The 23,237-nt window shown below is 36.6% G+C and overlaps 1 protein-coding gene across 2 annotated transcripts; it reads left to right on the top strand.

Moving 5' to 3' along the window:
• The first annotated feature begins 1,095 nt into the window (after positions 1–1,095).
• Positions 1,096–19,960, top strand: GEMIN2 (gem nuclear organelle associated protein 2). Of its 2 annotated transcripts, XM_090270116.1 has the most exons (10): positions 1,096–1,262; positions 1,671–1,755; positions 3,506–3,595; positions 3,823–3,882; positions 7,927–8,040; positions 10,010–10,054; positions 11,278–11,346; positions 12,115–12,225; positions 15,079–15,137; positions 19,607–19,959. In XM_090270116.1, the coding sequence occupies exons 1-10, from the start codon at positions 1,126–1,128 to the stop codon at positions 19,644–19,646; spliced, it is 810 nt and encodes a 269-aa protein (XP_090126242.1). In that variant the 5' UTR covers positions 1,096–1,125; the 3' UTR covers positions 19,647–19,959. The 2 variants fall into 2 exon arrangements, with proteins under 2 accessions (XP_090126242.1, XP_090126243.1); XM_090270117.1 differs by lacking the exon at positions 10,010–10,054 and having other exon boundaries at positions 19,607–19,960.
• The last annotated feature ends 3,277 nt before the right edge of the window (positions 19,961–23,237 follow it).

Genomic DNA, 23,237 nt, shown 5'->3' with positions numbered 1-23,237 from the left:
TTTATTATTATTTCCCAGGACAACCTTTGTTCATTCTGCTATTCCTCTCCTTTATCCGTGTGTAGTTCTGCCATGTTCTTATACATGAAGTTTTTAACCTGAGGTCTGTCCTCACTTCATCTTCAATTGAGTAAGTTGCATTCTAGTTTCTAAGTCATTAGCAGTGCTTTATATAAAAAAAAGAGCCTTAAACATAAACATAAACCTTGGAAATAAGAGTCAATTATATTCACTTAAGAGATTATTTAGAAAGATTGAGATACAATACTTTCAGTTTTTTCTTGCAGTTTGTGACCCAACAAAAGTTATTGAAATCATTTCTGCCTTGTTTGCTCATCTGTAAAATGGAAATACTATTCCTCACTCGACAAGACTGGCCCTACAATTAATGATGGTGACTTCTGGGTGTTGACATTAGCTTTATGCTTTGCACTACTTATATTTAAGCAAAGAGTTATCTCTAAAAAAAAGAAAAAAACATGGCTACTCAAGGGGTAATATTCATTTCAGATAAATACAAAGACCACTTTGAAGTAGCCAAGCATGAAGAATTCCTCTGGAATATTAAATTTTTGTTCATCTGTCGTCAGATAACTCTAGGTTGGAATTGGCTCTTTCCCTTTGGGAGAAAATCACAGTTGTAGTACTTAACCCCTCTTTTGGTATATTTTCTCCCTTACAAAACCAGGATAATGCCACCTACTTCAAAAGGTTGTAAAAATTAAATGAGGAAGTGCATATGACCCGTCTACCAAGGGGTTAAGAATTTAGGGGTCAATAAATGATAATTACAGTAATGTTGCTCATTAATTCAAAAAGAATTGTTAAGGATCCCTCATTACTTGGGATACATAAAGGTTAATAGCCCTCAGTCTTTACCTAGTCTTAGAAGAGTACAGGGCGTAGAAGAGAGAACACGCAGAAACACTTCAGAACCACTACTGCAAGGAACTTAATTCGTAGTCTTCGTTACCCCACCGGAGCCTTAACCTTACAACCGGCCGCAAATTTGCGCACGCGCAATTACTCCCCTTAAGCCCGGCCCCTTGCTCAGCTCCGCGCCAAAGGTACCTACTTGTGCGCCTGCGCCGTGACCTAGGCATGGGACAGGCTAGACTGTAAACCATGGCGTGGGTACCTGCGGAATCTGCGGTGGAAGAGTTGATGCCCCGGCTGTTGCCAGTGGAGCCCTGCGACTTGACAGAAGGTTTCGATCCCTCCATACCCCCGAGGACGCCTCAGGAATACTTGAGGCGGGTCCAGTGAGTGACTTGGCATGTGAGGGTGGGCTGGGCGTCCTTTTCGCCCGTGGGCTAGCGCCAGGTGTCCTGCTCGAACTGTCCGTGTGGTAAAGCCTCCCCTTTATTCCCGTCCCCAGTCACTCATTGGAGTTCGAGTTGGATCAAGATCACTTGATTACGTCTTTACGGCGGCGAGTTTCTATGAACTTAATTATATTAAACTTGAATACCCATGTCAAGATGTGTGCTAGATTTCCTTGCTTTTAATCCAGATAATTTCAGAAATATTTTGATCCGTACCTTCACTGCAATTCTGAACTGTTTGTCTAATTTCATAATGAACTGTAGAAATGCTTAGCTTGTTTTACTACACATCGATCGACAAAGCACGGTAGTAATCACATTTTTGCATTTATTACTTATTTGTAGGATTGAAGCCTCTCAATGTCCAGATGTTGTGGTAGCTCAAATTGATCCAAAGAAATTGAAGAGGAAGCAAAGTGTGAATGTTTCTGTGAGTTTTACTACCCGTCATGGGAATTTTTAACCCTCACAAATTAAAAGACCAAGGCTCTTCCTATAGTATTCAACAGTATCAGTTACGATGTAGGTAGGTAAGATTTGACAACTACTCCCTAGGGAGGTTAGACAATTGACATTAACTGCCGCCAGAAGCTGTCTGTAACCCTGGCATTCATTGAGATTTGCCCTTCATACTTTAGGGGCATGATCCAATCCTAAAGAAGTATTTAAATAGGTTTTTTATGCTAACTTATTTTTAAGTAACCTTTTCCAGTTATCTTCATAATTATTATTGGACTGTTTAATCTTAGTGTAGTTTGCATGTTGTGATTTTGATTTTTTTTTCTTTTTAAGAATAGAAATTCATGGTGATTGATGAGGGGGGGTGGAGGTCAAAGAGGATATAAAGAGGATAATTGGTAATGGAAAAAAATACAATAAAATGTAGCCTATGAAAAAAAATTTAATAAAAAAAGAATACTAGAAACCCAGATATCTTACACTTTTTCAAGCTGCTTGCACACCATGAACATTTTCATACATTTATCCAGCACATTTTTTACTAGCCAACTAGATTGTACTGGGACTGAAAATACAACAAAGGATGAGACAGGAAAAGTCCCTGCCCTTGTAGAGTTTACATTCTCCCGAAAAAGACAGTAAACAGTCAAACAAATTAATTATATAATGTGACTGCTGCAGTGATGAAAATTAACTTATATAAATGACCAATAAATAACAGGGAGAACTGCTCTAGATAGCTATAGCAGGTCTCTCTGAGCAGTAAATTTAATTTGAGGTCAAAGAGAAGCTGCAGTTTTAAATTGTGATAGTCCTTTTCCTTTTATATTCTAAGTAATTCTTTTATCTGATGTTTATAATTGGGAAATTTTAATTCAGACACTGAAGTCTCATATAAGTTTTTAGTTGATGGAGGATGATGTCTTATATACCTGGCTTTAAAAAGTGACCACACTAAGTTTTATTTCAAGGCAGTATGTGATCAATTGAGAACTATGTACTGTTTTAGGAAACAGAAGTAGAACTTTCGAAGTCAAATGTCTTAAATTATTTGAGTATTCTCTGCCTAATTTGAATTGTTTATTTGGGATATATCTGTCTTTGTTTCAAATTGCTTTGCTATTCTAAAAAGGTAAGACTAGATTACATCTTCAGGGCTCCTATCACTTACATTTTTTAGAAACTATTACTATAGCCCTGCCCAGGTGGTTCAGTTTCTTGGAGAGTCATCCTGTACACCAAAAGGATGCAGGTTTGATTCCCAGTCAAGGCACGTACTTAGGTTGCAGATTCAATCCCCGGTCGGGAAACCCATCGATGTTTCTCACATCGATGTTTTTCTCTCTCCCTCTCTAAAGCAATAAACATATTCTTGGGTGGGGATTTAGAAAAACTGTTAATACATGAATATTTAAAGAAAAGAAACTATAACCATAAACCATTCCAGATTGCTCTTATTAAAGTGACTAAATAAGCATCTTTTCCTAACATTTTCAACTCATAAGGATCTTTTCCTAACATTTTCAACTCAGAAATAAATAGTAAAGTGAAATGCCTACCTACTTTTTTGCATCAGCAAAAGGTACTTTATTTTTTTGTACAGTCTTAATCATTTACTTTATTATTTACTGTTCAGGTTGATTTCACTTTTACATTGCAGAAGCATGAGATTCTAAGTACAACACTAATGTCAATTCTAACAATTATGAACTGATATCTAGCTTTCAGGATGCCAACCTGCTCCTGAAGGATATTCCCCCACACTTCAGTGGCAACAACAACAAGTGGCACAATTTTCAACTGTTCGACAGGTAAGGGCTCTTTTACATCCTTCCCCGAGATTGATTTCTGTTCTTTGACGTTAGATGGAAAAATAAGATTTGTGATTATGAAGGGTAAAGAAAAAAATATTTGTGAATCGATTACCAAATTGGAATATATTTTCCAAGTTTTAGTAGAGTTAGAATTTTGTGCAGCAATTGATCTCTTGCCAGTTATCCATTCTCTGAACATCAGTGTCTCATTCTTCTTTCTATAGAATGTGAACAGACATAGAGGTCACTGGAAATCACAACAGTTGGATGATAATGTGACCATGGTATGTAAGTTTCTGTGTTTAAGTTGTGCAGTGTATACGTATTTGAAATAGTCCATATTTACTTCCAGTCTTTAAAGATTCATTTACTTAGTCCACATTATTTTTTCTTTCCCATCTACCCTTTTTTAAAATTATATTTTATTGATTATGCTATTACAGTTGTCCCAATTTTCCCCCATTTGCCTGCCTCTACGCAGCACCCCTATTCCCTCAGGCAGTCCACACACCATTGTTCATGTCCATGGGTCATGTGTGTAAGTTCTTTGTCTACTCCATTTCCTATATTGTACTTTACATCCCCATGGCTATTCTGTAACTACCTACTTGTACTTCTTAATACCCTCACCTCTTCACCAATTCCCCCACACTCCCATCCCATCTGGCAACCATCAAAATGGTCTCCATATCCATGATTCTGTCTCTGTTCTTCTTGTTTGGTTAGTTTGTTTTTAGGATTCAGTTGTTGATAAGTATGTATTTATTAGCATTGTATTGTTCATAGTTGGATCTTATTCTTTTTCTTAAATAAACCCCTTTAACATTTCATATAATAATGGTTTGGAGACGATGATCTACTTTAGTTTTTTCTTGTTTGGGAAGCTCCTTATCTGCCCTTCCATTCTAAATGATAGCTTTGCTGTGTACAGCAATCTTGGCTGTAGGTACCTGCTTTTCATGACTTTGAATATTTCTTGCCAGTCCCTTCTTGCCTGCAAAGTTCCTATTGAGAAATCAGCTGACAGTTTTATAGGAATTCCCCTGTAGGTAATTAACTGCTTTTCTCTTGCTCCTTTAAGATTCTCTCTTTATCTTTAACCTTTAGCATTTTAATTATTGTGTATCTTGGAGTGGACCATTTTGTCTGGGATTCTCTGTGCTTCCTGGACTTACATGTCTATTTCCTTCACCAAATTAGGGTAGTTTTCTTTCATTATTTTTTCAAATAGATTTTCGATTTCTTGCTTCTTCTCTTGTCCTTCTGGCACCCCTATGATACAAATGTTGGAACACTTGAAGTTGTCCTAGCGGCTCCTTACAATGTCCTCGTGTTTTGGATTCTTTTTTCTTCTTGGTGTTCTTATTGGCTAGTTTTTGCTCCTTGTGTTCCAAATCATGATTTGATTCTCGGCTTCATCCACTCTATTGTTGTTTCCCTGTAAATTGTTCTTTATTTCGAGAAGTGTATCCTTCATTTCTGACTGGATCATTTTTATGCTATTGAGATCCTCACTAAGTTCCTCGAGCATCCTTATAACCAATGTTTTGAACTCTGCTTCTGTTAGATTGCTTATCTCCCTTTTCTTTAGTTCTTTTTCAGGAGTTTTGATCCATTCTTTAATTTGGGCTGTGTTTCCTTGTCTCTTCATTTTGGCAGCTTCCCTGTGTTTGTTTCTATGTATTAGGTAGAGTTGCTATGACTCCTTGTCTTGATATCATGGCTTAATGAAGCAGTTGTCCTGTAGGGTCCACTGGCACAGCCTCCCCTATCACCCAAGCTGGGTACTTGAGGTGCTCTGTTTGTATGGGCTGAGTGCACCCTCCTCTTGTAGTTGAGATGATTGCTATTGGCAGGTCTATGGGAGGAATTTATCCAGGCCAGTCAGCTGCAAGGACTGGCTGTGACCACTTACCACCAACCTCCACCCAGTGTGGAGGACCAGCTGTGCAGGGGCAAGGTGGTGGTTCTCCAATGTGGTCTATAGCTGTCCACCAGGTACACAGGCTCTGGGGTTTCCCAGGTGGTGCAGGCCACGGTCATCCCCCATCTGTGCTTTGTCCAGGCCTACCCTACCTGAGCTGTAAAGCAATCTGAGATGACTGCTGCTTAAGCTGAGCCTGGAGATTCCTAGGCAAACTCAAGCTGTGAATTTAGGCTGGTTGCGGCTAGTGCCAGGCCTGGGGCCACTTAGCACAAGGGTCAGGGACTGGGGGTTCACTGAGGCTAGCTGTTGATTGTTTGAGAAGATTTAGGAAGCTGTGAAGCATGAGCCAAGATGAGCCATTCCTATGAAAAAGCACCTTGGGGGGGGGGGGGGCAAAATTCGAGTGGATGGAGCCTCTGGGGATCTCCAGGCTGTGCTGAGTGTTAGATAGGTTAATGGAATCTCTGAAAATGGCACCAACCTGTAGGCTCTGTGGCTATGCATGGGGAGAGTTCAGAAAAGAGACAGTGACCTCTTCCCACCTTCTTCTCTGGGAGAAAGTTGTCTCCCAGCTCTCACCTTAATGCCAGACACTTCAGTCTCTCCCTGTATGCCACTGGTGCCTTTCAAGCTACTACCCTGGTGATGGAGCTCAGAGGGAGTGAGGCTAAGTAAGTCCCTATTTGGATTCTTTAACAGGAACTACATGGGACTCCAGAAGTTTCCTCCACCAACTTAATCCCCACTGGTTTTTCCAGCTAGAAGTTATGGGGGCTGATCTTCCTGGCACTGAAACCCTGGCGTGGGGGGCCTGGTGTCTGGCTGGGACTCCTCACTCCTGAGATATTCCTCCCAAATATTTATCCACTACACACAGATGTGGGACCAGCCCATTCCACATCTCTGCTTCTCCTACCACTTGGGGTGGATGTGGTTTCTTTAATTCCATAGTTGTCAGACTTCCATTCAGCTTGATTTTAGATGGTTCTGGGTGATGGTTCTATATTTTAATTTTAATTTATGTGGTTGTGTGAGGTAGCGAGCTGTGTTTACCTGTGCTGCCATCTTGCCTGGCAGTCTCCATCTACCCTTAATAGTAACAATTCCATTATATTAGTGGCCTGAAAATTATGAAATTGGTAGTGCAAATTATTTTTATAAGAGTTTTGACCCACAGCATTTTGAGACATTTTGGACAGGTAATTGTTACGCCTCTACAAATTTTTAAGGGTTCTTCTAGACATTTGCTTTTTAGGAAATAAATACATTTTTATTATTTGCAAAAACATTGAGTAAAGGCTTATGGGATTTTCCTGAGGAGATAATGGTGCCAATACCAGTGACATTTTAATAAAGCTGTCACGCATACTGGAAAGTAGTATTGCCTTCATTTTATCAGCTTAGATATAATACTGAGCTCTTCAGTAGATATGTTATATTGGGATTACTGAATAAAAAAGGTTGTTGGGGAAGAAATGGATACATTGTTCCATGGCAATACTTTCTTTTTCTGTGAAAAGTTTTAAATTTTACTTTTTACTTTTACTTTTAATTTTACTTTTTTAAACTTTATATTTCAATTATAGTTGACAGAGAATATTATATTAGTTTCAGGTATACAACCCAGTGATTAGACATTCTATAACTAAGAGATCATTCTAATAAATCTTGTACCCATCCGACACCGTACATACTTGTTACAATATTATTAACTATATTCCCTGTGCTGTACTTTACATCCCATGACTCTTCTATAACTATCAATTTGTACTTCTTAATCCCTTCACTTTTTTCACCCATCCCTCTGATCAGCACCCCCACCTCGAATCTGACGCCCTGGCTGGTTTAGCTCAGTGGATTGAGCGTCGGCCTGCGAGCTAAGTGTCGCTGGTTCGATCTTCCAGTCAGGGTACATCAGAGAAGGAAAACTCTGACTCCAAAAAACCTCCGCTGCCTTGCGGCATACCTCTTCAGGGGAAAGGCTAAGGGAGTAAACCCTGACAGAAAATCCGGAGCCGGAGTCCCTAAGGCGGTTTGACGTTGTAGTCAACACCGGCAACTCCTGCGGCGCACCTGAAGCCAAGCTGTATCGACTCCGTCTTTCCCTTGGACCCTTCAGCTGCGAAGAGAGGGGGGGTCTGCTGCATGGGCAACAGCAGACCCTCCATATCACCCTGCCCAGGCTCTGTAGCTTCAGCGTCATCGCAAGATGTCGATTCAACACGGGAGGAGACAGATACCATGTCACTCCCGAGTCGGACTGCACAGCCATTCTCGGCGGTGCAGATAGACTCTGAAGAAGCTACACCATCGTCTCTTGAGACGGACGGCTGCCGACGACGGATTTTTAAAAAATAGAGAAATACATAAATTTATTTATTTATCTTTTCATTTTTTTCAGCCAAAATCTGAAGATGAAGAAGGCTGGAAAAAATTTTGTCTTGGTGAAAGGTTATGTTCTGAAGGGGCTGTTGGACCAGCTCAAAATGAAAGTCCTGGAATAGATTATATACAAGTAGGTGACAACTGGATAACCGAAACAAAAAGTATTCTAGTTTAGGTGCATCAGTTAGTATAAAGGGTCAACAAACTACAGACCAGTCCAGATCTAGTCCACAGCCATTTTTTGTACAGCTCATGAGCTAAGAGTGGTTTTTATACTTTTAAAGGGTTTTAAAAAACCAGCTATAATAATAATATGTGACTAAGACAGTGTGTGCCCTGCCAAGCCTAAAATATTTAGTTTGGCTGTTTACAGAAAATGTTTGGCAACCCAACCTAGTTTACTATGTCTTTAACTTAAAAATAGGCATCCCAGTTTCTGAAACAATGTATTGTGACATTTTTTAGGTTGCCTTCATACTTTACATTTTAGCTGTGTAGTATGTATGAGTTAGATAGGATTTGTTTGTTTTTTAATGATTAGTCGTGAGTGAAACAATGAGTGATGAGTAGTCAGGGAAACAGAAAAACATATGACACAATTAGAAATGTACTTTAAATGCTTATTAGTAAATTACATATTCTGGAAGTGAAATCTTGAGAGTATATTTAAATTTCACACAGCTTCATAAATTACATGGACACCTCCTTCTTGTCCTTCAGGATTCACCTGCCCTCAAGTTTCAGATGTTTCTATGGAACATTCTGCATATATCTCATTACTAGTAAATCCCTGTGTTATGTTGTTCTGTTCTGTTGAATAGGTATTTATTGTTTGCTATGTGGTACCATATTGTGTTTTTCCTATTTAAAACTAATCCCCAAAATGTAAAAACTCCAAAAATCACAAAAAAGACCAAAAAGACCAAGAACTCAATTAAAAAAAAAAAAGTCCAAGGATACAAATAGACATCTCACAGAAAGGAAAAACAAATTGTCCTTATATGAGAAGATGCACAAACTCACTTGTAATATAAATGTAACTTATAACTACACTGAGCTGCTATTTTTTTAGGTAATATATTGGCAAAGAAAGCTTGATATGCTGTGCTGATAGGACTGGAAAAACAGGCACTCTAACATATGTGGTAGGGGTGAAAATAGATTCAGATCTCCAAAGGAACTAATTTGGCACTGTTTCTTATACAACCTATTCTTTTGGATAATCCCTAATGTATGTCACATTTCAAAAATGTGTTTTAATTTAATAAAGAATTAAAATGTTTTTATTTAGCATGATATTACAAAATACATAAAAGTAACATATGCCATGTGAAAGAACCATTTAGCCCCGTCCAGTGTGGCTCTCTGTTGGTTGGGCATCGTCCCACAAAGCAAAGTCACCAATGCGATACCTGGTCAGGGCGCATGTCTAGGTTGCAGATACAGTTCCGGTGGGGGTGTGTGTGGGTGTGCATATGAGAAGCAATCAATCAACATCTCTCACATCACTGTTTCTCTCCCTCTCTTCTTCCCTCCCTTCCCCTCTCTAAAAATAAGTCAGTTTAAAAATAATTTTAAAAAAGAACCATTTAAATTTGCAAGAGTTTAATGCATATCCTCTTAAGCTTCTCACAAGTCAGTGCTGTTTTCATAATCAAGGCTCCCAGCATTAAACTCCAAAGTAGATTTTTTTTAATTGAATCAGATTAGGTTTGAAAAAAGTCATTCTAATTCAAGTGCCCTTAATTCCTAAAAATATTGGCTTTAGCTGAAGTTTTTAAAAGTTTGTGTCACATGTTAATGTCATAGTATTAATAGTATCGGTATCAATTCTTTATTTCATACTTTAACATTTTAACTACCAAAATCATTTTTTATTTTTAAATTTACATGCTCAGATTTCAAGACATTAGTTTGGGGGAGCATTACTAATATAAGAATTCATGGAACATTTTATTACAGTAAGCAAAAAAGGAATTTTGTTTTAGCCATTATTTGTTTTTAAATAACAGTGTGATGAGAAATTCACCAGTTTGAAAAAAATTTAAATCCTCCCTTATAATACCATTCAGTAAATTTCAATCTCATTTTTCTTTCAGATTGGTTTCCCCCCCTTGCTTAGTATTGTTAGCAGAATGAATCAGGTAAAATCCATCTAATAAGGATATATGCATTATTTTGTTTGCGATGTATGAAAATATTTGAATACATTTACTGCTGAACTCTTTTAACAGTTCTTATTTAATCCTTACTGCAGCCCTATATAGAGTTATTATTAATACCCCCTTTTTAGAGAGGAGGAAACAATTACAGATTAAGTCATTTGCAGTTAGTTTTTCATCAAGTTTTAGTGGCAGCACTGGGATTCAGTCCCAGGATGATCTAATTCTAGAACTGATGCTCTTAATCACGATACTAAACTACTTAATTGTGTACATTTCAGTAATAAGTCCTAAATTCAGGGGTTTGAAGTAAATACTAAAGTTAGATTGCTATTTCTAGTTTCAGATATCCTACACATTCCATTAAGAATGAAATACAGTTGACCCTTGAACAGCACAGGGGTTAGGAACACTGGCCCCCTGTGGTTGAATTCACACAAAACTTTTGACTCCCTCAAAACTTAACCATTACATAAATTTCTTGGGAAAAGGGGGAGAAATGGATTTTGTTGCTTCAAATTTTTGGGACTAGTAATTTAATATCTATTTAAGGACCATATAAAACATTTGATTGTTTTATCTTAACATAGTATTGGATATCCTTGGAAAATGAAATTGTTTAAAAGTCATACTCATAAATTATTCTGGCTGACAGTTGCACTTACTTGATCATTTGCACTAAGATACTGTAATCACACTAAATTCTATCAGAGTGTTTTTTTTCCTATGAGGGTGTTTTTAAGTGTCCAATTATATTTGAATAAGCCAGAGAATATTTTCAACAATTTGATAAATTCTGTCTGTATAGTTTTAAAACAGATCTTTCTCTAGCTAACTTTCTGTTTAGATTTGTACTTTGTTTTATGAAAACAAATACAGGTATTTATTATGCAAAGACTTTTTAAAAGAGTACATGAAATTTTTCAAGTAGTGATAAACTAAATTAGTAGTTGCTAACTAAATCCTAGGATTTTATTCAAGGTATTGATACTTGAAAGTGTATTAAGAATATTGTCCTAAAAGTCTCCTCTTTGAGTGAGCCATCTAATCAAATTACTGAATAGAGTCAGTTTTCTCTGGAAGTCTAAATAATGAGGCCACTTTAAATATCAGAGTTGCTTTCTAACTAAATGAAACTCATATTGAACTTGTCATTGTTTTACTACTAATGCAATTCTTCTACCTCCTCCCCTCTTTTTTTTTAGGCAACAGTAACCAGTGTCTTGGAATATCTGAGTAATTGGTTTGGAGAAAGAGACTTTACTCCAGAATTGGTAGTGTTACATCTTTTTATTATAATAATCCAGATAAAATTATACATACTTATGTATGAGATAGGACTCAACAATATTTATAGATATGTACATATTACATATATATGTACAACTATGTATAATGCAAACTATGCTTGTTTGCAGTGAACATTTTAAAAAATTAACAAACTATCTGGATGGTAGGATTTCAGGTTCATTTTTCCTTTGTGCTTTTTGTATTTTTAATTTTTCTGCATTAAGTATATATTACTTTGGTAATTGAAAAACCCACTTTAAAAGGGGATAGGAATAAATTTAGCATGCTATGGTATTTATAGAAGTATCAAAATATTATTTCATCTAGAATATAGCTCCTTTGTATGGACTGAGGGGACAAAGTTATAAAATTATAAAATAATTTGTATACCTGTCTATGGAGGACAAAGAAAAAAATGTATCTTAATTTTTCAAGGATTTATTCACATCGTAATGCAGTATTCTGCCTATGAATTAGGACTGTAATTATAATAAGAATCTCTGAAACAAACTCTTTGGGGATAGAAATTTTTTGAAGTACCTAATGTTCTGTGACTGTAGTTAGAAGACACAAAAGGTAGGACCTGGCTATCTAGATGACCCTTTGTTTTCTATACCCAAACATAACAGTTTGATGTTCTGTGAATTTATTCATAGCAAATAACCAGACACAACTTTGGACATTTAAAAAAACAAGTTAAAACATTATGGTGCAATATTTTCCTACTTACTACTTTTTAAAATTCTGTTTAGGGAAGGTGGCTTTATGCTTTATTGGCCTGTCTTGAAAAACCTTTATTACCTGAGGCTCATTCACTGATTCGGCAGCTTGCAAGAAGATGCTCTGAAGTGAGACTCTTAGTGGTAAGTTGAAATTTGGTGATAAAGAAGGATTCCAATGAAATAAGAAAACATGGAATATCTTATTAGTCAGAATTAGATTTGGTCACATAATAGAAAAGCCCCAATTAACAGTAGCTTAATTAAAACAGAACTTTTTCTTAAATAAAGTCTAAAGGTAGACTAATCAGATTTAGGATGGCAGTAACCCAGGCCTTTGAGTTCTGCCACATCTGGCTTTCATCCTCAGTTCAACTCATGTCCAAGACAGCTGCTGGAGCTTTGGCCATTGTATTTCCTTATAAGCAGTCGGAAAGAAGAGAAGAAAAAATGCTATCATCCTTTTTAAGAGCCTTCCCAGAGGTTCTATAGCTATATAGCTCATTGGTCAGAATTTAGTCACATGGCATAAGAAACTATGGGAAATGTTTACTTTTAGCTGGGTGGCAGTGTGCCTAGCTAAAAATGAGCTTCACAGCAAGGGGAGATAAGCTGGAGCGGTCACCTAGCAGTTTCTGGCCCAATGATTGATTCGAAGTTCTCTGATCAGATCCTTCTCTAAATCATACATGTAGCATTACAATAAAAATTAACTTAAAGCCCTATGAAGCCCACTTCTGCTGTTTTTTTAAATCCCTCCTTTCCCCTCCACAAAATGTAGCCTTTTTCTCCATTGACTATTCCAAAATACTTTCACAGAACTACCATGATATGGCCTAAACTAACTTAATGGCCTGTACTCCAAGAAAAATATACCTTCTGCTCACTATTCCCCATGCTTTGTTGCTAGGCTTTATTTCCTCTGCAAAAGAGCCTTTTCACTCTCTTCCAAACTGCATCTAAATACCATTTACTTCTCACAATCTGGCTCATATTCCACCATTTTCTCTGGAACTTTCCCTAATTCCAATAACTAAAAAGAGTCTCCATCCTGTTTTCCCAGGATACTTCGTATCTTTTTTTTCTCCATATTTTTAAATAAGATTATTTTTCAGAGAGAGGGGTTGGGAGAGAGAAAGACATCGATTTGTGCGAGAGAGAAACATTGATTGGTTGCCTCTCACACATTCCCACCTGGGGGGCCTGGCCCACAACGCAGGCATGTGCCCTGACTGGGAACTGAACCAGTGGCCTTTTTGCAGACCACATGCTCAAACCACTGAGCCACACCAGTTAGGGCTACTTTGTATTTTTTTTTATGGCACTTTACACATTATTCCTTTCATTAAAGCTAGTATATGGATATTTCATCTTCTGTGCTATTAGCACATACTATAATATGTTTTATTCAGCTTTGTCCCATGTAGTGCTTGGCACATAGAAAATTTTTTTTTTTTTTTTTTTTTTTTTATTTTGGTTTTTCAATTACAGTTATCCCCTTTTCCCCCAATTTCTCTCCCCCACCCAGCCCACCCCCTCTCCCGCAATCATATCCCTCCCCGTTGTCTATGTCCATGAGTCTTTTATACAGGCTCTTTAATTAAACCCTTCCCTTACTTATCCCCCTTCTCTCCCTCTCCCCTCCCCCCTATTGACTTCTATTCTGCTCTTTGTTCTATTTAGTTCCTTTGTTTGTGTTGTTCTTTAGTTTCCTGTATTAGGTGATATCATATGGTATTTTTCTTTCTTTGCCTGGCTTATTTCACTAAGCATAATTCTCTCTAGTTCCATCCATGTTGTTGCAAATGGTAGGAGTTCCTTCTTTCTTTCTGCTACATAGTATTCCGTTGTGTAAATGTACCACAGTTTTTTGATCCACTCATCTACAGATGGGCACTTAGGTTGTTTCCAGCACTTAGCTATTGTAAACAGTGCTGCTATGAACATAGGAGTGCATAAGTTCTTTTGAATTGGTGTTTCAAGATTCTTCGGGTATAATCCTAGTAGTGGAGTCGCTGGTTCAAAAGGCAGTTCCATTTTTAATCTTTTGAGGTAATTCCATACTGTTCTCCATAGTGGCTGCACCAGTCTGCATTCCCACCAACAGTGCAGTAGGGTTCCCGTTTCTCCACATCCTCGCCAGCACTTGTTGCTTGTTGATTTGTTGATGATGGCCATTCTGACTGGTGTAAGGTGGTATCTCATTGTGGTTTTTATTTGCATCTCCCTGATGGCTAATGATGTTGAGCATTTTTTCATGTGTCTATGGACCTTCTGTATGTCCTCTTCGGAGAAGTGTTTGTTCAGGTCCCTTGCCCATTTTTTAATTGGGTTGTTTGTTTTCTTGATGTTGAGTCGTATCAGCTCTTTATATATTTTGGAAATCAGTCCCCTGTCTGTGATGTCATTGGCAAATATGTTTTCCCATATGGTTGGTTTCCTTTTCATTTTGCTGATGTTTTCTTTTGCTGAGCAGAAACTCTTCAGTTTGATGTAATCCCATTTATTTATTTCACATAGAAAATTGAGTACAGTAACATCATGGATGTGTGTCCCAAGTTTGAATTAAAATATTACATGTCTGTTATAACATTATTCAATAGATTGTGACTATTCTTGAAATGTATGAAAATAAATTTCAAACTCTGCAAGACTACTTTCCATTACTGTCCAGTTAAGACATAGGATTTTTTTGTTGCTCTACTTGTAACTGGGAGGAAAGTTCTCCAAAGTTACTCTCCCTCAATTTTTATTTCTTTTCCCTGTCAAGGACATTTCTTTAAAAGGTGATCTTAGATGTTTCTTGAGGGATCATTACTTCTTCAGTTTTGTCCTTTTTCTTTGAGGATTACTATTTCCATGTGATTCTTACTATCAGCTAATAAAATTTTCATGTTTTGCATTTTAAAAGGAAATTTGTTTCTAAAATATTAGGCAGAGAACAGACTACATTTTGAGTTTTGCCACATGTTACTTCCTTTTTCTTTTTTTTAATAGAACAGCAAAGATGATGAGAGGGTTCCTGCTTTGAATTTATTAATCTGCTTGGTTAGCAGGTGAGTAATCTTTGGCTTCGTGCTTTCTAATAATATTATTAATGGTGGTAGAGGGTATTGGTTACATTTTACAGTAGAGGAAATTGAGGTATATACTTAAGGAAACATAATATGTATCACAATTGTCTTAGGTTTTCTTTATAAATAATGCTGCAATGAAGATCTTTACACATACAGCTCCATTATTTCCTGAGGTTAAATTCCTAGAAAAAGTTAGAGGGCATGTACAGGTACACACTGATTAATGATGGTGATGCATTCTGAAAAATGCATCATTAGACAATTTGATCACCGTGGGAACATTGTAGATTGTAGTAATACAAACCTAGATGGTACAGCCTACTACTTACCTAGGCTATATATTATACCACGTATATGCAGTGTCATTGACCAAAACGTTATGTCAGTACGTAACTGTACTTTTAAAACTGAAATATTTGTTGCCAGTTTGCCTTCCAGAAAGCTCATACCATTCTGTGTTCCCACGGAAGTATCGGTGAGAGTGTCCATCTCTCCTAGTCAGTACTGGGCATTTTCAGTTGATATAAATATTTCCATTCTAATATTTAAAAAATGCAATCAAGTTATTTTTATTTGTATTTATTTACCAGTGACAGTAGAACATGTTTCATTTTATTGCAGGTGTATTTTCTAATTGCCTGTATCCTTTGTTCATTTCTGGTTGGGGCATACTTTTATTGAGTGTGGGTTTGATTTCATTTCTTACATTGAAATTCCACCTGGAATTTATCTGAAAACTTTTTCATAGTCTACATTCTAGTGTCTGTGTATTTATAGACGACACACGTTTATTTTAGGTCTCTTACTAGACTAAATATTTTTGTTCCATAGTCAGTGTTTTTATACCAATGCCAATGTTATGGGAGAAACTCAGTTCTCCTTGCTGACACAGTAAAGAATTACAGGTCAGAAAGCCTATTAGCATGCAAGCAAAGTTTATTAGTGATATGTTCTCATGGAAGAGAACTTGCCGAGGTGGGGGTGAAAGGCATAGGCTTGGGTGCCAAAAAGGAAGGGTAGCCAGAGCAAGGACAGCAAGAGCATCAGGTCCTTTGTCCTGAGGACTTACATGGTTGGCAGGATGAGGGTGAGGGATTTACATATTGATTAGTGGGTAAAGATGGCGCCAGCTTCCCCTGAGGGGACTTGACTACCCAAACATAGGTATGTGTTAACCCAAATTCTACCCTGCTCTAGACCATGTTTTTTTTTATCTTGTTGTAAAGCAGGTATGTGACCGGAGGCAGTTAATTGAAGTTGAGGCAGTTACTCAGTTATTTATATGCTCTTTCTGTACGCATTAGGGACCCCCTCATAAAACAGATAGTGACCAGAGGCCGGCTATTAACCAGTTGTTTTATGGGCTTTTTCTTTGGGCACTGTGGACCCCGCCTCTTCCCCTCTAGACCTTGGGATGTATACACAATTTCAAAGGCTTTCTTTCCCAGATCGTGGAAACAATACATAGAATTTCAAGGACTCCCCCTCCTTCTGTGCTAGGATGGTGTTTCTTGTGATGTTGAAACATCTGGCAACCTTATCAGACCAGGCTGAGGACTGCCTTGGTTTACTGTCTATCCTACCTAACACCAATACCTTTTTAAAGATTTATACTATACTTAAATATTGGGAAGGTAAGTAATCCTGTGTCCCTTTATCCCTCCCCCACACAGGACACTTTTTAGAGTACACACATATTCAACATCTAGTTTCTTGATCTGCAGTTTTGCTGCTGACAATAATTAACTTACTGTGCACTTTTTGCCACACATTTTTCTTAATGCTTCTTAATAGGAACTCATTTAATTCTTAGAAGGTAGGTACGATTATCAGTTTATAGATAAGGAAACAATGGCAGAGAGAAGTTAAATAACTTTCCTGCCATCACAAAACTAGTAAATGGCAGAGCTAGGATCCAAACCCAGGCAGCTTTACTCCAGAGCTAAGCTCTTAACTATCCTTACTGTAAAATTAACACCTACCTAATCTGTTGGTAATACAGGTTAAATTAGAGGATACAGCATTGCCTTAGGCTCTGTATATACTGTGTCTCTGATTCTTATACAATTTAGTGTGTTTTTTTCCTTTCAGATAGGTTCAGAAAAATTAAGTAATTGATGGTTCAGTAAACTAGTACTTAATGAAACCAGACTTAATAAGCCTATTATCTGCCAGTTAATCCACTAATATTTTATAATATTATACATTTATGAGACAAGAAATATCCAAGTATATTAGTCATGATCATTTTTCTTCCTCAAAGTTAGGTAAAAGGAAAAAATGTTTTATACTAGAGGTTTCTGAGACATAGGCTTCACTCAGAAAAATTTATAGATATAGCAAGTTTGAAAAAAGGTAACATACACCCTCTTTGCAGTAGCAGCTTCAATATATTATTAGTCTCTTGTTTTTTTATTGTTAGTTTTGTTTTGATAGCTTGAAGGCAATAACTGCTAATTCATAGCAATACCTACTCAGATGAGTAGAATCCCATTCAAACAGGATCCAATAGCTCTGTCATAGCTACCTTAATTATTTTACCAATGATGATTATTTCTGAGCTTATTATGGAATTTACAAGCACATACAAATGTAGTTGAATAAACCCACACAAATCAATTTATCACCCAAGTTCAACAATTATTACCTGTTATCAGGATGTTTCATTTATCCCATCTTTTTTGTTAATGTATTTTAAACAAATCTCAGACTTGTCATTTCTTTTAGTATATATGGAACTGATAAAGCTTTAAAAAATATGATTGTAATACTAGGACTATACCTGATAAATTTAATAATTCTCAGTATATTTTTTACTCCCTAATTATCCCTAAAATGTCCTCTTAATTTTGAATTAAATCTAAGATGCACTCATTGCATGTTTGATGTCTGTTAAGTCTTCCTATTAACCCCGTGGGGTTTTTTCTTTGTCATTTATTTGTTGAAGAAACAGGTCCTTTATCTTGTAAAATTTCAAGGTTTGGTTTTGACAACTAAATCTTCATGGCAGTATTTAATGTGTTCCTTTATCCCCCCCATATCTTCTGTAAACTGGTAGGTAGGTCTAGAGGATTGATAATGTATAGTGTTTTGTTTGTTTGACAAGACTCCAGGGATGCTGTTGTATTACATCAGAAGGCACATGTCTAGTCCTACTTTTAGTGGTGATAAAGTTGATCATTGTGTTCAGGTAAAATCCATACTGTTTACCTGTTGGTTTTATCAGCCATTGATGATTGTTGCATAAATGCATTATTTCATCAGAATTCTAAAATGCTGGTTTTTCTATTTATCTACAGCTAGAATTTTTTTCTATGAAACATAACTTCCCTTCAACAATTTGGTTACTGCCCAAAAACCCATAAGAGGATACAGGTTATATTCTTTATTAATTTTTGGAATAATGAAGTTGTGGCCTAGCAGTCCCCAAAGATGATCAGTAAGGATGTTTCTGTTTTGGATTATTGTTTTGAATTCAGAGGTTTTAACATTCGATATATTTCAATCCATTGCAATCATTCTTTTTGATGCTCAAATTGTTCCATCTTGGCCAGTGGGAGCCCTAAGATCAATTCCTATGCTTTTTGTTATATAATCCTAGTGGTTTTAAAGTTTTCTCACTTTCTAGTATGTCAAGATGATTCATGTGTCTTGAACATTTCTGGATCTGGATCTAGAATTAGTCTTTTCTCCTGGGAGTACTGGTTCTTTTCAAGTAGAAGATTTAGAGGTATTTAGAGTCTATAATTTGGACGTTAGGAAACTAGTCCTCAGTAAGTTGGTCAGTGCATTAAGTGCTTTGCAGTCAACAGAGCTAGAAACTGTATTTTTTAGAAAGAAAAAAATAAAATCCTAAGTTCAAATTGATAATTCAGTTCTAATTTAAAATTATGTGGTTTTTCTTTAATATTTCTTTTCTCCTATGATGAAAATTCTGGTTTCTAACCATATTAACATAATTATGGCTTTATCCTGTAGTATGCACGTGATAGTTTGAGAATAACAATACTACCAATGTCACTGACAGTAAAAATATTTAAATCACTTAACAAATTCCTTGTTCTTTTTGTCCCTGGTATACCTTACTAAAAATATGTATCAGGACACTGTTTAAGGTTTATCCTTCTACTCATTCCTTTTAAAAATATAAGCAAATGTGTGTGTCTGTAATTTGCATTCCTACACAAGCTTACAAAAGGTAGCATACTAAGCATACCATTCTCTACCTTTTTTTCACTTAATAAATTCTGGCAGTCATGCTATAGCAGTGTATTTTTCTCATTCCCTTTTTGTAAAAGCTTCAGTCTTCCACTGTATAGATATAATGTAGTTTATTCAGCCAGTCTCCTAACTGATGGACATTTGGATTGTTTGAAGTATTCTGCTATTATGATAAGTAGTAGTGCTGCAATTATCTTTAAGCATACATACAATTATTTCTTTCCCAGGTATTTTGACCAACGTGATTTAGCTGATGAGCCATCTTGATGTAACTGATCTCTCGGACAGAAGATAACCTATGGTGAAGGCAGCTTGTCTGAGGAAGTACAATGCCAATTCAAGTGCAGATTGCATCTTATCTTCAACTTTATGTAAGGGGTCTTCATCTTAACCTGTGCAACTCAAGTGGATATACAGAAGATAAGAGTATGGATTTGAATATCTGAAGTATCTTTGGATAATCCCACCTAGTTTCTGATGAACAGTTTTAACCAGTTTTCTATAACCACACGCAAAACTGTATAATGAAATTTTACAAATGTCCATGGTGCTGCTTTATTGTTTTATTTACATATATTCATATAAAATTTTATTGAAAGTGTGTTTTGGTTACTAAAATTTTTAACTTTTGAACAAAAGACAATGGAGAAAGGTTCTCAGAATTAAAATAATCGAGACTAAATGGCAAATGTGTTCATAGCAACAAAATCAAAAGTTTTCCCTTTAAGCTCAGTACTTTTATTTAAATGGTTTATTGCACAAGATATTTCTTAACATTTTTAATAATACCCTAACAGCTTCACTGCTTTAATTTTTCTGTCTATTCTGTTCATATAATAATTTATATCTCAGGTAGAAAGTTTTCCACCTTAAGTAACAGAAGATCCTAGTAGCAATGGTTCTTCAAATAGAGGTTTATTTTTCTCACATAATGAGAAGTGTAGAGGAGCTGCCTACTGGCATTGGTTCAATGAATCCATAATACCTAGGTCTTCGATTCTTTGGCCTCTCCCTCTCAGCAACCAGATGGCCACTGCAGTTCAAGGCTATGTGTCTGTTCTCAATACAGGAAAAGGGGAGGAGGGTTTCTTTCTCATACAAGCAAAACCTACAGATATCCGCAGCAGATTTGTGTCCATCTGTTGGCCACAAGTGTGTAAAATGATCACCTCTAGTTCCAAGAAAGGTCAAGAGATGAAATTGTAAGCCTTTCCAGACTTTCTATTAGAGGTAGAAAAGGAAAAGGGAATTAGGAATAATTGTGAATCAGGGAACCAATACTTTTGCCACTAGCTATAAATAGAGCAGATATAATTTACATTTGAATCATTTCTGTTATGTCTTGAGAAAGCTGATTTTTAAATGTCAACTTAATAGTCCAAGTTTGGTTGTTGTTTTTTCTTAACCATAATTTAAGCATTCTCTCATTACTGGATATCTAATCTGTTTTCAGTGTTAATCCAATATAGAAAATGCTACCGTGAATACCTTTATGTACATAACTTATTGCTTTCTTTGGTCAATGTTCCCAAGAGTAGGACTGCAATTCTGAAGTCTTATCAGTTAATACTGCATTTGAAAACTTAACTCAAGTTCTAAAAATTAGGAAGTTTTGTTTCTCATCTGATAATTCTAGTATAAGTTCAGGGCTGGTGCAACAACTCTGTAATACCTTAAACGTCCTGGGCTGCATCATTTCCCTTTTATCAATTTTAGTGTGTAACTTCCATCTTTTCAGTCATAATATGGTTGCTTTGTCTGTTTTCTCACATCTATATTCCAGGAAGGATAAAAAGTCACCATCCCTTCTTGTTGTGTATGTCAGGGAAGCAAAGCGTTATAAGAAACCCACAACTGCCCTGGCTGGTGTGGCTCAGTGGACTGAGTGCCGGCCTGTGAACCAAAGGGTTGCCAGTTTGATTCCTGGTCAGCGTACATGCCTGGGTTGTGGGCCAGGTCCCCAGTTGGGGGCACGCGAGAGGCAACCATACATTGCTGTTTTTCTCCCTCTCTTTCTCCCTCCCATCCCCTCTCTCTAAAAATAAATAAAATCTTTAAAAAAAAAAAAGAAAAAAAACACAACTTACATTTCCCAGAGTTATGGAATTTTCTAATTATAAATAAGGTTGGAAATAGTAATTTTTTAGCTGAACACATTGCCACTCCTATTAAAAATGGGGTTCTGTTACGAAAGAGGGGAGCATGGATATTGGATAGGCAGCCAGCAGTGTCTATCATAAAGAGTTCAGATTTCCAACTATTCCACAACCAGCTGTGTTACAGCCTCACACTATTTTTTGTTGATTTGATGCTGGTGAAGGGTGGCTCCTGGGCATTGATTTGATAGAGGTAAAGTGTGAATTATTGTTTTAATTTTAATTTCTTTCATAACTAGTGGTGAACATGTACATAGTTATAAACAGTAGTCACAAAAAATTAAATTCCTAAGGACTGGATGGCATAAGAAGGCAATTTTGCATGTGCTGAAGACAAGTGGTATAAGAAATTATTTTAATGCAGTTCCACCATTTATCATCTAGCAAGCTGGAGGACCTCGACTAGGTAACTGAGAACCCATTCTTATAATGACTCTGCTTGGCATAAGGATATTTTTCAGGAATGTAGAGAAAAATAAAATAGACATTTTAAGTCACTATTACATTACGTAATAAAAAATAAAGTGTGCAGTCTACCAATATATAGTCATAGGGTTTCTCAAGGCATTCACAATTAAAAGTTATCTTCTGATTTTAATGAGAAATTGAAGAGAAAAAGTTCCCCAACTCTTAACAGAGGTAGAAAGCCTTAAGTTTGTTGAGAGTGATAATTTTAAATATAGAATTTAGAAGTGGTTGTTTTGAAGAGCTACCAAATGGTAGTTTTATCAGGTTTATGGGACAGTGACAAAATAAATTAGATTGCACTTGTACTTTTTTGTTCACATAAAAGATACATTATTTCTTTTGGTCAGGAGGATATTATTATACATTTACTGACTTGGTTAGAGCGCTGGCCCGATATGCCAAGGTTTGTGCATTTGATCCCCAGTCAGAGCACATATAAGAATCGACCAATCGATGCATAAGTGGAACAACAAAAACAAGCGTTTCCCAGATTGCCCTAGAATGTTGATTTCTTTGAGCTGTTAAGTGTTCTTTAAAAAATAGTATTGTGATCAAATACTAGGTTAAATAAAATTGTTTTCTCCAGAACCTGTAACATGCTATTAATATGCATTAAAAAGCTACAAAAGAGGATGGATTTCCAAAATGTATTTTATCGTAGTACTCATTTTTCAAAGAACACTTTGAAAAACTTGTAGGTTCTATCCAGTTTCTTAACTTTTATGACTCCCAAATTTGTGCCAATCCCAGTCTGATGCCTGAGTTGAGCTCCCATCCTACAGCTGTATTATAGTTGGATTTGGAAACAATTCACCAGATAACCCTGGCTGTAAGATTCCACTTTCCCCTTACTCACTACAGGTTGGGTTCTGCTATGGACTGAATATTTATGCCTCTGAAAATACATGTGTTCAAATCCTAACAGCCAAGGTGATAACATTAAGAAGGTAGGGCCTTTGGGAAGTGATTATTCGGCCATGAGGGCAAAGCCCTCTTGAATGAGGTTAGTGCCCTTATAAAAGAGACCCCAGAGAGTTAGCTAGTCCCCTTAACTCCAAGTGAGGACGCAGTCAAGAGACCCCTCTGTGAACTAGGAAGCAGACCCTCACCACACACTGAATCTACCCTTCTACCTGTGGGGAAGAGTAAATAAGGGGATAAAGAAGTTAGAAACTTCACCAGCACTTCCAAACAAGGAGAGAAAAGCTGAAAGTTGAAATTTTAACAGGAGTGA

The sequence above is a fragment of the Furipterus horrens genome, unplaced genomic scaffold (genome assembly GCF_987537825.1).
Source record: "Furipterus horrens unplaced genomic scaffold, mFurHor1.1.pri manual_scaffold_3, whole genome shotgun sequence".
Lineage (NCBI taxonomy): Eukaryota > Metazoa > Chordata > Mammalia > Chiroptera > Furipteridae > Furipterus > Furipterus horrens.
Note: the sequence above shows the minus strand (reverse complement) of the source record. Positions and strands in the feature narration are given on the sequence as shown.

Bases quoted from the DNA above. Each gene is read 5' to 3' on its own strand.
- GEMIN2 (XM_090270116.1), top strand. From the start codon at position 1,126: ATGGCGTGGGTACCTGCGGAATCTGCGGTGGAAGAGTTGATGCCCCGG. The intron at 1,263-1,670 runs GTGAGTGACTTG...ACTTATTTGTAG, and splicing joins GAATACTTGAGGCGGGTCCA to GATTGAAGCCTCTCAATGTC. The intron at 12,226-15,078 runs GTAAGTTGAAAT...TTTTTTTAATAG, and splicing joins CTGAAGTGAGACTCTTAGTG to AACAGCAAAGATGATGAGAG.